General features: G+C 37.8%; 1 protein-coding gene across 2 annotated transcripts in view; it reads left to right on the top strand.

Moving 5' to 3' along the window:
* Window positions 1-6,135, top strand: part of FAM171A1 (family with sequence similarity 171 member A1) — an 87,139-nt gene extending 81,004 nt beyond the window's left edge. For both annotated transcript variants that reach the window (XM_005518773.3, XM_088063352.1), the window contains 2 exons: window positions 1,407-1,521; window positions 2,129-6,135. In XM_005518773.3, coding sequence (XP_005518830.2) covers window positions 1,407-1,521; window positions 2,129-3,830 — 1,817 coding nt within the window. In that variant the 3' untranslated portion in view covers window positions 3,831-6,135. The remainder of the gene's footprint in view (window positions 1-1,406; window positions 1,522-2,128) is intronic.
* Window positions 6,136-12,495: the final 6,360 nt, after the last annotated feature.

Below are 12,495 nucleotides of genomic sequence, written 5' to 3'. Positions count from 1 at the left end.
TTGCTGAACAGAATTTAGAGGCAGGTACAAATCTGTATAAGCTATCATATTCAATTTAATGGAATTTTACAAAATAATTGATATTCAAGAAAAAGTACCTGCTCTGAGCCAAACATTTCTCAGTACAGCTCTGTCCCAGATTGTAAGGAAGTTACTCTAGTTACTGTGCTTGTAATCTGAGGTTACATGGCATGTAACTCTTAACAGGAGAAGGCTTATTTTTCCTTGTGATTTACCTTGTATGGCAGAGTTTCTACTTGTATTTAACTTTTCCTCCCCTCTAAGGCTAGATCTGAGTTCCTAAAACTTTGTTGCAATGGGAACAATATTTTCCTGAAAAATTCAAGTGATTTATCTTGTCTTCTTTTTGCTTAATGTCCTAAAGCAACAGCAAAATCTGTTATGTAATGGTAGTGGTGGGACAGAATGTATAAATATTTCGATTTCCCAAATGCAATATAATTTATGTTACTTTTAATGAGTTAATGTATTTTATCTCCTAATTTAATCTATTTGATTTCTTATCTCAAAAATCGACAGAAGTTATCTTTGTTTTCCTAGCAGTGGCTCTACAGACCACTCAAAATTCACAGATGAGGTTTTGCAAACCTTATGACCCAGACCCTCTAAGCTGGCCAGGTTTACTGTCCTTCACAGTACATGCATGTTAGTCTGACAGCTGGTGCTGTACCTCCTTGCCTACAGATTAAAATTTGGGTCTTTATTTCAAAATCATCATAAGGATTTTACAAACCAACTGGGTCACACGTGCATAATTGTGAACAGATGTTGTCCACATGTCTGCATTCCTTTGTGTGTTAGAACATTATGAATATGTTAGAATATGTGTTATTTAAACCTGGAATTACAACACTGTTTCACTAGTGGCCTGTTAATTAAAGCTACTGAAGATCTGCTTGGCTTGGGTTGATCTAGACTTCAGAGCACAAACACATCTTCCAGCAAATCCTGTACTGCAGTGGCTGTACTGTTTGCTGTGAAGAGCTACAGATGTTAAAGAGCAGTTTTTCCCACAGTGTTGTTTCGTGCATTACAGTGCTGGGAGATGCTGGGATGGATTTTCTTCAGTGGTGAGAGCTTTGGCACACGGTGTTAGCATTAGGACCTGGAAAGCAGAATTCACTGATGCATGCTCCCATTGAAACTAACCACTTTTCCACAGAATGAGCTAGTTGGACTTGCAGTCACGAAAACCAGCACATGCTTTCTCCACAACTTGCTCCCTTCTCCAGAGACGGTCTGTTCAGTAGGCACCAGGGCTATGAGCAGCAGTGTTGCTTAGCACCCTTATAATAAGGGAAGGTGTCCCTCTCCTTGTTTGACTGTTGTTTCTCTTCCTATTTGCAGATTATTACAGGTCTAAATGCTCTTTTCTGGCCTTCCAGGTCCCGTCGTAACACACGACATTACCAGCTATCACACAATGTTTCTTCTGGCAATTTTAGGAGGGATGGCTCTCATACTTCTTGTCTTGCTGTGTCTGCTTTTATATTATTGCAGGTAAGATTCACCATCCTGGTTGAAAATACAAGCTTTCTTGTGTCTATGAGATTAAAAACTTTTGTATTGAAACATTTTTCTTTGGGGAGGCAAAAAAAGACAAGCAAACACTTGAAATAGAGACAGTGTGATCAAATTTCTTGTGTTCCTATGCAGCATATAAACCCTGCCTTTGGGAGGATGGTAGTTGAGTGAATCACACACATCTATACCTGTGCTCTCCATGTAACTAACTTCCTATCAAACATGGGCATAGGTTCAAGATCTCTGTACCTGTTCTGCATTGGCAAATGATCTTTCTATTGGCATTGTATTAAAACGAACATTAAATTATCAGCAAATGCCTACTAATGAGTGATTTTATATTTGCCTTCTCTAGACATTTACTCCAGTGTGTAATTGGTACTTGCGATATTTCCCAAATGACATTAGTTATTCTTTAATTTTATCTTTGCTGCTGGGATAAGCTTTTAATTTTTAGATTATGTAATAAAAGTTCAATTCCCCTAATACTAATCACTGCTTAAAAGTCTTTTAAGACACACTTGTTTCTCTTGTTTCTGTGCACAACAGTCATAATAACTTCTTTTGTTACTGGCTTTTATAGAAGAAAATGTCTAAGACCACGTCAACATCATAAGAAACTGCAACTTTCAACAGCACTGGACACTTCTAAGAAGGATCAAGCAACCTCAATGTCCCATATAAATTTAATATTTTCACGTCGTGAGTCAGAATTTCCAGGTGGATTGTCTGTTGCTAGCAATGGACACGCTGAAAACTCAGGGGCAAAGGAATTAATCAGTGCTGTCCACATGGAGATGGTATCACCTACTGGAGAAGCAGATATGCATACACCTATGCTCAAACACTCCTTCAGTACTTCCCAGGAGTTTAGCTCCCGAGAGGAACTGCTCTCTGACAAGGAGAAAGACAAGAGCAGAATTTCCTTGGATGACCTGACTCCCAGTGGGTCTCTAAGAAAAGACTACCACAAGTCAGCAGATAGTTTTCCTCTAAAGACAAGAAAATCTACAGAAACAGCTGAAGGCTACGAGTCCCCTATCAAAGATGAGTATAGGAGAAGTTACAATGCTATGCTGTCTCAGCCTTTATTTGAAAAGCAAGAGAGAGAAATTCAAGTATCTATGAACCATATAGCTACTGGAAGTAAATACAATATTCAGGAACAAATATACCCCACACCTTCAGCCCCTGAAAAAGAGCTGCTAGACTGCAGACCAACTGATTGTATGATGTCTCGTTCAGTTGATCACCTTGAAAGACCTACATCTTTCCCTCGACCAGGTCAGCTAATCTGCTGCAATTCTGTTGACCAAGTCAATGACAGTGTTTACAGAAAGGTTTTGCCTGCACTGGTCATCCCAGGTCACTACATGAAGCTGCCCGGAGAGCACCCTTTTGTTAGCCAGCCCCTGGTTGTCCCAGCTGACCAGCAGATTGATCTAGAAAGACTTCAGGCTGAGCTTCCTAACCCTCACACACGGCTTTTCCCACACTCTGCCCAGCAGCTGCAGCCCCAGCAGTTGGCATCCCAAGCAATATCTCAGCAACATTTACAAGATGCAGGTGCAGCTGAGTGGAGTCAGCAAAATGCTTCCATGTCTGAATCTATTTCCATTCCTGCCTCTCTTAACGATGCATCCCTGGCTCAGATGAATAGTGAAGTGCAGCTTCTTACAGAAAAGGCTTTGATGGAATTAGGAGGTGGCAAGCCGTTGCCTCATCCTCGAGCATGGTTTGTTTCTCTAGATGGGCGTTCAAATGCTCACGTTAGACATTCATACATTGATCTCCAAAGAGCTGGTAGGAACGGGAGTAATGATGCCAGTTTGGACTCTGGTGTTGACATGAATGAACCGAAATCTGCCCGAAAGGGAAGAGGAGATCATCTGTCTGCGCCACAGAATCACCCCCCAGTGCAGGAGCACCAGCAGAGAGAGCGGAAGGTTTCAGATAGCACAGCCTACACACAGCTCGTGTACTTGGATGATATGGACCAAAGTGGCAGCGAGTGTGGAACAGCAGTTTGTAGCCCCGAGGACAATGCTCTCCGATGCCTCCTAGAAGGCACCAGTAAGAGAAGTGGTGTGCAACTGCCCAGCCTGCAGGAGGAAACCAGAACTGTGGATACCAAACCAGAGCCATTAACTAGTCCTGAACATGGAACATCCGTTCAAGATGATGATGAAGATGAGGAGGATGAGGAAGATGACCAAGGTGAAGATAAGAAGAGCCCTTGGCAGAAACGAGAGGAAAGACCACTAATGACTTTCAATCTAAAGTGAGCTATTGTGAAAATCCACCCTTCAGTGGAGTATAAAATTGCCAAATATCCTTTCTGTGGAAGTGCTTGATATTTTTTTTCTTTTTTTCTTCTTTTTTTTATGTTGTGGAGAGAAAAGAGAAAAACAAACTGTGGTGAGCAACATTTGAAAGAACTTAAATGCATTACTGTGTAAATGTTAGAAAATAATTAAAATCATTCCTCTGATTTAACAGCTGCCTCCAGTGAGATGGCTGAACAAAGAGTGTGATTGTTATTCCATATACTTGATATTGGTCATCCAGGATGTTGAAAATACTGACAAATTGTTTTGGCTGGTTTATGACCTCAATCTCCTTATGAATGGGAGCTGGTATAGCTTTTGTTTTGTAGGCCAATTTTATGTTGATAATGCTACTGAAAGTATCTTAAAAACAGGAGTTTGACACATGGTGTCCAAAATTGTGCATTATCTCAATGAAAGGCTATGCATTGCTGCTTTTAGTAATATTTTGCTTATACTATGCTTTTCTTAATTTTACAAGTTGGTTGTAAACATTTTATGTCCTTTATTATAAACTACTCAGCAATTTATTTTAATGTACAACTGCAGGAAACTTGAGTAGCATCCCTTAGCATTGAAGCCTTTTTATGAAACCAAACTGAACTTTGTGTCGATTAAGATTCCTCCAATTCTGGTACCATTTTCTCAAAGTGCCTTTTTTACAGTAACAATGAACAGTCCCTTCTTTTGCTAAGTCCTTTTAATTGACCCCATTTGAGATTTTATAAACTTCTGAACTTCTACCTTTTATTTTAAGCTGCATGCCAAGAGTCCCATTTTGTGCTGAGCATTTCTCATTTCAATACAGTGTATTCTGTAGCTATCATGTATATTGTGGATTCTGTTTAGCCAGGATAGACTTAGAAGACATTTTAAAGGGCCCAGAGTAGCCAAGAAGATAGTTTCATTGACTGTATATATTGTTAGTTTCCTCTATCACATGAGCTAATCATGCTCATATAAAATGGACTATCGACCGAGCAAGTGGACTGAATGTGTCTAGAAAAAATTGGGGAAAAAACAAATGTACTATCCAAAAGTGCCAGAATTACTCTTCTGTGCTTTTTCCGTACAGAGCTGCTTGGTTATCCAAAAATTATAATTGAAAATAAACTGCAAAAAGTATCTTTGTGGATTTTTTTCCTCTGTTAGTGGTTATCACATAATGTCATTTTAAAAGAAAAATACTTGGGTTTCATTTTTTCCGTGCATATTTATGCTCGTGTGACTTTCTTTTGGCGTTCTCCTGAGCTTAAGTCAATACTGAAATTTAGACCCCTTTTCAAAAAAGCATCTTCTTTATCTTGATAAATACATAATTATTTGCTTAAGTATCATTGAAGACATTGGAAATTAAATCCTGGTATCACCAAAATTCCCTGTGGAGTCACACTTCACATGGGACAGTTTCCTTTCTGAAATTTCTGTGGGTACTCAAACTTACTGCACTCTTCTCACTTTTTCATGAATTGGGTTCAAAGAGGAAGAATGTGACTTCCACTTTTGTGAAATCCTTTGTATACATTCAGTTTATCATGTTTCATTCACTTTTATGCAGAACAGCAGCAGTTGTGCTTACTAAAGTTAATAAGTAATCTCCAAAGGGATTTAAGTGCTATATAGTTCCTATTTAATTTGTAATAATAAGCCCTAACTCATATTCATTGCTTTATTTTCAGTAAATTTCAAGGATTTCATAGTAAGCGAGTCTTGTAATTTCCATCTTACTGTATGTCTTACCTGGGAACCTGATTTCTAGACAGGAGTTGAATCCCGATTTCCTAGTTCCCAGGTCAATGCTCCTTTCCATGCACAAAGCCAGATCACCTTTTGTTTGGTTCATGTTTGAAAGTGGTATATGTTGTAAAAGGAATCTAAAATATTGTGGAGTGCATTGAATATTGAAATCACCACATTTCGCACTAAATTACATTTTACTCATTGTGTATGTGCCAGGTCCTTTCCTGTTCTGTTTAGAAATTTTGTACTGACCACTTGTGAACTGGTTTTGGGCTCTGGGTTACTTATTGTCAGTTTGTGCAAGGTCACTGAACAGAAAAATACTACTTTAAGGGCATAGTATTTATCAGATGTCAGTAAGTGCCGGTAATACAGTGTCACTTATTAATCAGAATGCTGCATAAGTAAACATTCTGAATAAAATTTCCACATACTAGAATTATTGTGCTATTTAATTTCAAGTTTTCTGTTGTCTTAAATCTGTCATTTTTTATTACATTCTTTTTTCACATTCCTTTGCAAAGTTTCCATCATTGCTATCTTGTAAAGTGAGATTGTTGCTATTAAATTGCAGTGTTTTGTTTCTTTAATTGTGTTGGTTTTATGTTCAAAACAATTCATTTGATGATATGTGGTCCTAATACAGCAACTTTACTTGAACAAACACAATGCAGGTATGTTTCAAATCTTGAAAACAGCATTTCTTAACTGGTGTGATAGGTTAATTTTGTAAAATATATTGTTTATTAAATGTATTTCTCTACATCCACATATGCTAAATGAAACTGGAACAGAATTAACACAGATCAGGTAACAGGTTAAGATTAGATTATGCTGTGCCTAAGCTAAAAGTCCAGTGATAAGTTCCATGTTTTAATTTTCAAAAACCTATCAGTAAAATGCAAAAAAAAATTTCTTGCCTGTATATTGCAGTTGCACAGTGAAGCAAGAATCAATAAAACTTATAAAACACAGAGAACAAAGTATAACTTGGATAGGTCTTGGCATCAGCAGTTCCAAGTCCATGTAGAAGATAACCTAGAAAAGCAATTGTTTTCTTATTTTATGATTATTTTCTTATTAGTAGGGGAAAAAATCTCAAGTTTTTAAGGACAAAGCTTACAAAAATAATGAAAATATGTTTATCTTAAAAAAATACTGGAAACAAATCTTCAACGTTCAACTTCATTTATATCACAGGCTCTCTGAAATGTTAGCAGTGTTGAGAGTTAATACACTCATTAAGAGTCCATTCACTACATGGTTGTCTCCCAGCTCCCACTTCATTCTTTCTCAAATACTTGCTTCTCAAAGCTTACTAAACTATCTGTGAAGCACCTTGACTTATTGTGAAAATGATCTATTATTTGATTAAGTGCTTTGTCAGGGTACCAGCATGCTAAACCCACTGCAGATACAGCGACAAAAACTGGTTACTGCCTTGGAGAACTTGCAATCTAACAAAACAAATTATACAAACTTGTACTGATCTGAGACAAACAGATTACAGAGGAATGCCCATAATTTGGAAATTGCTCATAATGCTTTTCTTTGTTACAGGGAGGACTGAATGGCTTCAGCAGAGTGAATTAAGCACTCTTGAAATACCTTGTCAAAATTTTCATTTCCTGCCTATCATACTATCCATGAATGCTCTCAGGGACCAATTTTATCTCACTATTCTGAACCAATACATTTAAAATGGGTAAGAAATCAAATGTCCTATGTAGGGTTTAGTCTGTTGAACAGTACAGGTATAAATGAGCAAGTGTTGGATGAGATATTAACTCTTACTCTAGGAAGGTCAGTAGTGAACCGAAAAGGCTTTTTTTCTTAAGAATTCATCTGGGAATTAAAATTTATTATAACACAGTAATCAACTGTAACACAGTAATCAATAGTCTGTAACTTGGAGCGTGGTAGGGTCCATGCAGTACATCCTTGTACTTGGTCCAAGGAGAAGAGTATCTGTTTACTTTTCTAAAATACATCTGCAACAGATAGTTTTTTCTGAATCAGTGCTGCCGTTTGGTCTCTCCAGCATTTGAAATTCAAGTTGTGGTATCTGCCACCTGGTGGTGAATTGCTTCTCCAGATGTGCTGTGTGTGAAGCAGTTTATCATTTCAATATAAGCACAGTTAACAACTTCAGTAACGCCAGCAGACAGCTGATCCCTGTCAGCTGAGGGACCTTGCCCAGCCTCTTTGCTGGGCAGATATTCAGCTTGTGACATCTCCATTCAAATCAAAAAGCATCATCACTGATGGTACTGCATTCTGCCTTGTGAATAGCACCTTGCGTTTAGATCAAAATAAAATAAAAACAAATTTAACTACTAACTGTTTCCAAAGTTGAGAAAAATAGGAGCAATTCAATTATTCTTTTCCTGTTCCTCTGCTTACAGACAAATAAACTGGCAGGTTCAACACTAGCCTTACTCATAATGCTAACCTTACTACTATTATTATTATATGTGTGTGTGTGTGTGTGTGTGTGTATATATACACTCACACATGATTTATAATATATATAATATTATGCTCTATCATATGCCAGGATAGATACGTACATACAATATATTTTCATCATATCTGCTATTTTTATTTCCATGCTGCAAAACAATTGGAATTGGAGCTTCAGGTGCAATTTTCAGAATAGAGGAGCATTTTTTATTACATTTACTCATGTAATTCCAACTGTTAAATTGAGACTAGGTCTTCTGTTTGTCAGCAATAACAGAAAGGGTATCTAGTTCTTTTCAGTTGTAATCCTCTGGTATCTACAGGTAATTACTTTGCAAACTGTGGCACCTGATCTATTACCACTTAGCTGACACATTTCTTGTTTTATTGATGTGCTTTTCTTCTAGGGATGAACAGTGCCAGTTAGTTTGTTTGATCATTAAATAGCTATTCTGCCTTAGAAACTTACAGCCATGGGGAAAGAAAATGTAATGACAACAGGGAGGTACAAATTAAATACTTGTTTACAGGTTATTTCTTTAATTCTGTAAAGAAGGATTTTGTGTTCACATGACTAGAAGGACAGACTCCTCAATAAACCCAACTGAGGAATGCTCCTGACACTTTTATATTATAAAGGGAGGAAATAGTGCTTAAAATAATGCTGAGATGAGAAATCCCACTTTCAAAGGAATGGCTGGTCCTGCTGCAAGAGAGGTAGGGCATTAAAACTGAGAGAACTTATTTAAAGTGGGTCCTGTTACAAGCACGGTGTTTTAAAGGGTTTTGGTGATTTAGTAGTTGTATGAAGTTTAAAGAGCTTGGAGATGAAAGAAGCTGTGGGCCTTCACTTCTCTCTCCTTTCTCTTCAGGGAATGCCCCTTCTATAAACCAAACTCCCTGATTCTGCTTTCAGTTTTTTGCCATGCTGTGAGGCCACACATCAAGGGGACATACAATGTGACACCCTATGATTAGACTCTTCAGGAAAGCTACTTTTAGGTGTTGGCGAGGACAATTTTTCTTTGTAGCTATGCCATTTGCTCTAACTGGAATTTAACACCATGCAATCCTGTATTAAATAACACAATAAAAATGAAAGAAGCAAAACATGATAGCCAGGTTCTCCCAATGAGAAATGTATTTGTCTTGACAGCTGGATTGGTCTTTCTTTCCTTGAAATCCTTGAAAGTATACTTACATAAGCGTGTGTGTGTGTGTGTGTGTGTGTGTGTGTGTGTGTGTGTGTGTGCATGCACACATGCATGGATACACATTCACATGTATGTATATAAGCGCACTTAATATAAAAGCTGCCTTAAAAACTAGTTTCAGCATTTCAACATCAAGCAATGGCCAAGTAAAGGTCGCTCACCCAGACTGACTGGAAGAACCAGCATGAGAGCCCATAAAGGCTTGTATTAATTAACTTAATTGTCCTTGTGGTCTGACATTGCAGGGTCAAAACTATGCTTGATGCTGAGTTTCTGCTGTACCTCCAGCTTCCATGAGATTTATTCATACTTGCTTTCTGGCCTAGACCTGATGTATAAATTTTGTCTAAGTATCTAAAAAAAAATTAAAAAGCCTGTCTAGTATCTATATTTTAAGTAAGTTACTCTGCAGTTGTTGCACACTTGACAGAGTCTTTTCTTGTGTGCAAAGGTGTAAAATTCTGAAGGGTAAAATCTTACTGTAAAATCTAAAAAAAAACTGCATAGAAATTGAAGAGATATAAGAGTCTGATTTTCCATTGTCTTCATAGGGAAGACACTACATCTATGAGACACTTCTTAATTCAGTGTAATTCTCCATGCCATAAGTGTGCATTCTGAACCATGCTGTTGTTTCTAACCACCCAGAAGGCACATCTGTCATAGGAGTTATTTTTTGGTTTTGGGTAAAGAACTATCTGAAACAGACAAAAAGAAAACTCTAAAAATTTTCATTTTGGAAAAACTACTGAAATGGTCAAGAGATGAAGAATAATTCATACATCTATCGCTCAGTTCATCCAAAATGAGGGAAATAAAGCATCTTGGCTGCACCTGCAGCCTTCCTGCAAAGAGAAGGAAGCAGCAGGCACATTGATATGAGGAAGTGTAAAAGGTTAGTGGGAGAACTGATTGCAGAGCTGACGGAGTAAATTGGATTGATTTGGAGATTGGATGGGCAGAAGTAATTGCTGAGTATCAGTTTAGAGGTCCTGCAGTGCCTGTGTCAACACTGTCTTTATCAAAAAAATCTGTCACCACTAATTCCCACTCATATACATAATTTGAGAAGGGTCTCAGAATAAAAATACACATAAAAATGAAAAATATGTTTATATTTGTAATAATTATTTAATTTTTTGCTCTGATTATTAAGTATTTTTTTACCTTTTGGGGCTAGAGGCCCTAGGAACTGAGCAGAGCTGGAACCAGTTTGAACCTGTGTTTGATATAAGTCTTGTATCCTGCTTCCAACAGTCATCAAAAACAGATGCTTTGGAAAACTGAAATCTCTACTAGCAATAACAACAGGATGAAAGTCTTTCTATCCTTATCATGTATACCTTTAAGCACAAAGGTTTTTATTTATCATACACATTTTTTAATGCTCTGATACATTTTCACTATGCATGTAAATGCCTAACCCTCTTCAGTGCTGTACAGCCCACAGCCCTTGCCAAGGCACCAGCATGGAGAAATAGATGTTTCTGTGCAAAGGTAAGCTGTTAAAGAGAAGAGGGAAGGTATGAGCTGCATTTGAAAATGGAATAAAAAAAAGTTGAATGAGAGTGCAGCAGTAAGAATGGGATGCTTTGAGAGTGCTTGCCTCCAGTTTGACCACTGCAGCCAATACAGGCCATCAGCAAGTGGGCTGTAGGAACAGGTGAGGCTGCAGCTCCCCAAGCTCCAAGTATGCAGGGGGGTCTAAAAAGAGATAGAGTGGGTGAGGCAAATCATAAAGAACAGAGTTGTGATCTCACATTGATACACGTGCAACATGTAGGATCACAAGCTCATTTCCTTCCCTAACCATTTCTACTTCTGTTAACTGCCATAACTATGCAGAAGTGTTCTGGTGCATCTGTTCTGTTTCTTTTCAATCTTACTCTTTTACCCTTGCCTCTCACTCAGAATTGATGAAGACAGTATGTCCATTTTCACCATAAAGAGCAACCAATTAGAAAAAAGACAATGTGAGGGTAGTACTAATAGATGCTTGAATGAACCAAAGTCCAGATATATTTGTTTGCTCAATAACTTTTTTTATGTTAATTAGGAAAATAGGGGAAACACTAAAATAGTAGCTAATTTTCAAATTGGATCTATTTTGCTTCCAATTTGCAAGATTAAAAAATGTTTACATCAAGTTGTTACTTGCAATCCAAAAACATTATATATTACATATATTATTATATATTATAAATGCCATTAATGTTTCAATGTGTTGTGTAAAGGTGGGAGCAGTCCTATGAATGCATGAAAATTTTAGATACTTTTCTTCTGCAGTGTTTAATACTCAAAACACATAGACTAATCAGATGATGCCAATAGGCTGAATGCTGGATTATATCACCAGCTCACTGGGATGTAATTAATATGTGTTGCTAGGTAGGTAAACAAGACTGGGTTATGCCTGGCTGCTTGAGGGAAATAATATCTGTGCCTGGCTGGCTTTATTCAGTGACAGAAGAGCAAGGAGAAGCATTGTACAACCCTGCCCACGTACTGCACAGTCTCACCTGATGGTTCATCCAGTCCCTGTACAGTCCTGGGAATTTAGGCTTCCCAATCCCCAAAATTTCTTACTCCTAAACTTAGATGGCTCCTCCCTCAATAATCTGGGGTTCTTGTGAACTCATGTTGGCCACCAAGATGACCAAAGTATTTGACTGCTTGTAGGGTTTCATTTTGAGTCCTGGCACTTCTTCTGGGAGTCAGCTAGGAAAAAGTTAAACAGAGCAATGGCAAAGCCTATTTGTGCATCCGGACCTATGCTCATACATGCATTTGAGGTGGCTCAAAGCATCTCTGAATTGTAGACACGGGTTAATTTTGTGTAGCCATGACAGACCCATGACTGCCTCTGTAATGGATAACTGGGGAGAGACAGAACCTGGAAAGTAGAATGGAGAAAGATTCAGAAAGCTGAGATTTATGGTGGTGTGGTGGGTCCTATAGACATTGCTCTGTTCTTTGCTGGCTGACAGTAGTGGGAGCAGCAAGGCAGAGCTACACCTGAAGTAATTTATTTGCCTTTCTTCCTTTCTTCCAATTTGTTGCCATAAGCAACTGGGTATTTTGTCCACATCTAGCAGCAAACCTAAAGTCACTACTAAAACTCTAAGCAGACCTATGAAAATAACCAACCAATGAATAATTCATTACATGCTGGAAGTATTTTAATTGATTTCATGATATGCCATTTA

Source organism: Pseudopodoces humilis, chromosome 1 (genome assembly GCF_049639895.1).
Source record: "Pseudopodoces humilis isolate 2021_Gansu_Grassland_sample_001 chromosome 1, ASM4963989v1, whole genome shotgun sequence".
Classification (NCBI taxonomy): Eukaryota; Metazoa; Chordata; class Aves; order Passeriformes; family Paridae; genus Pseudopodoces; species Pseudopodoces humilis.
This window is presented reverse-complemented; position numbering and strand designations above follow the sequence as displayed.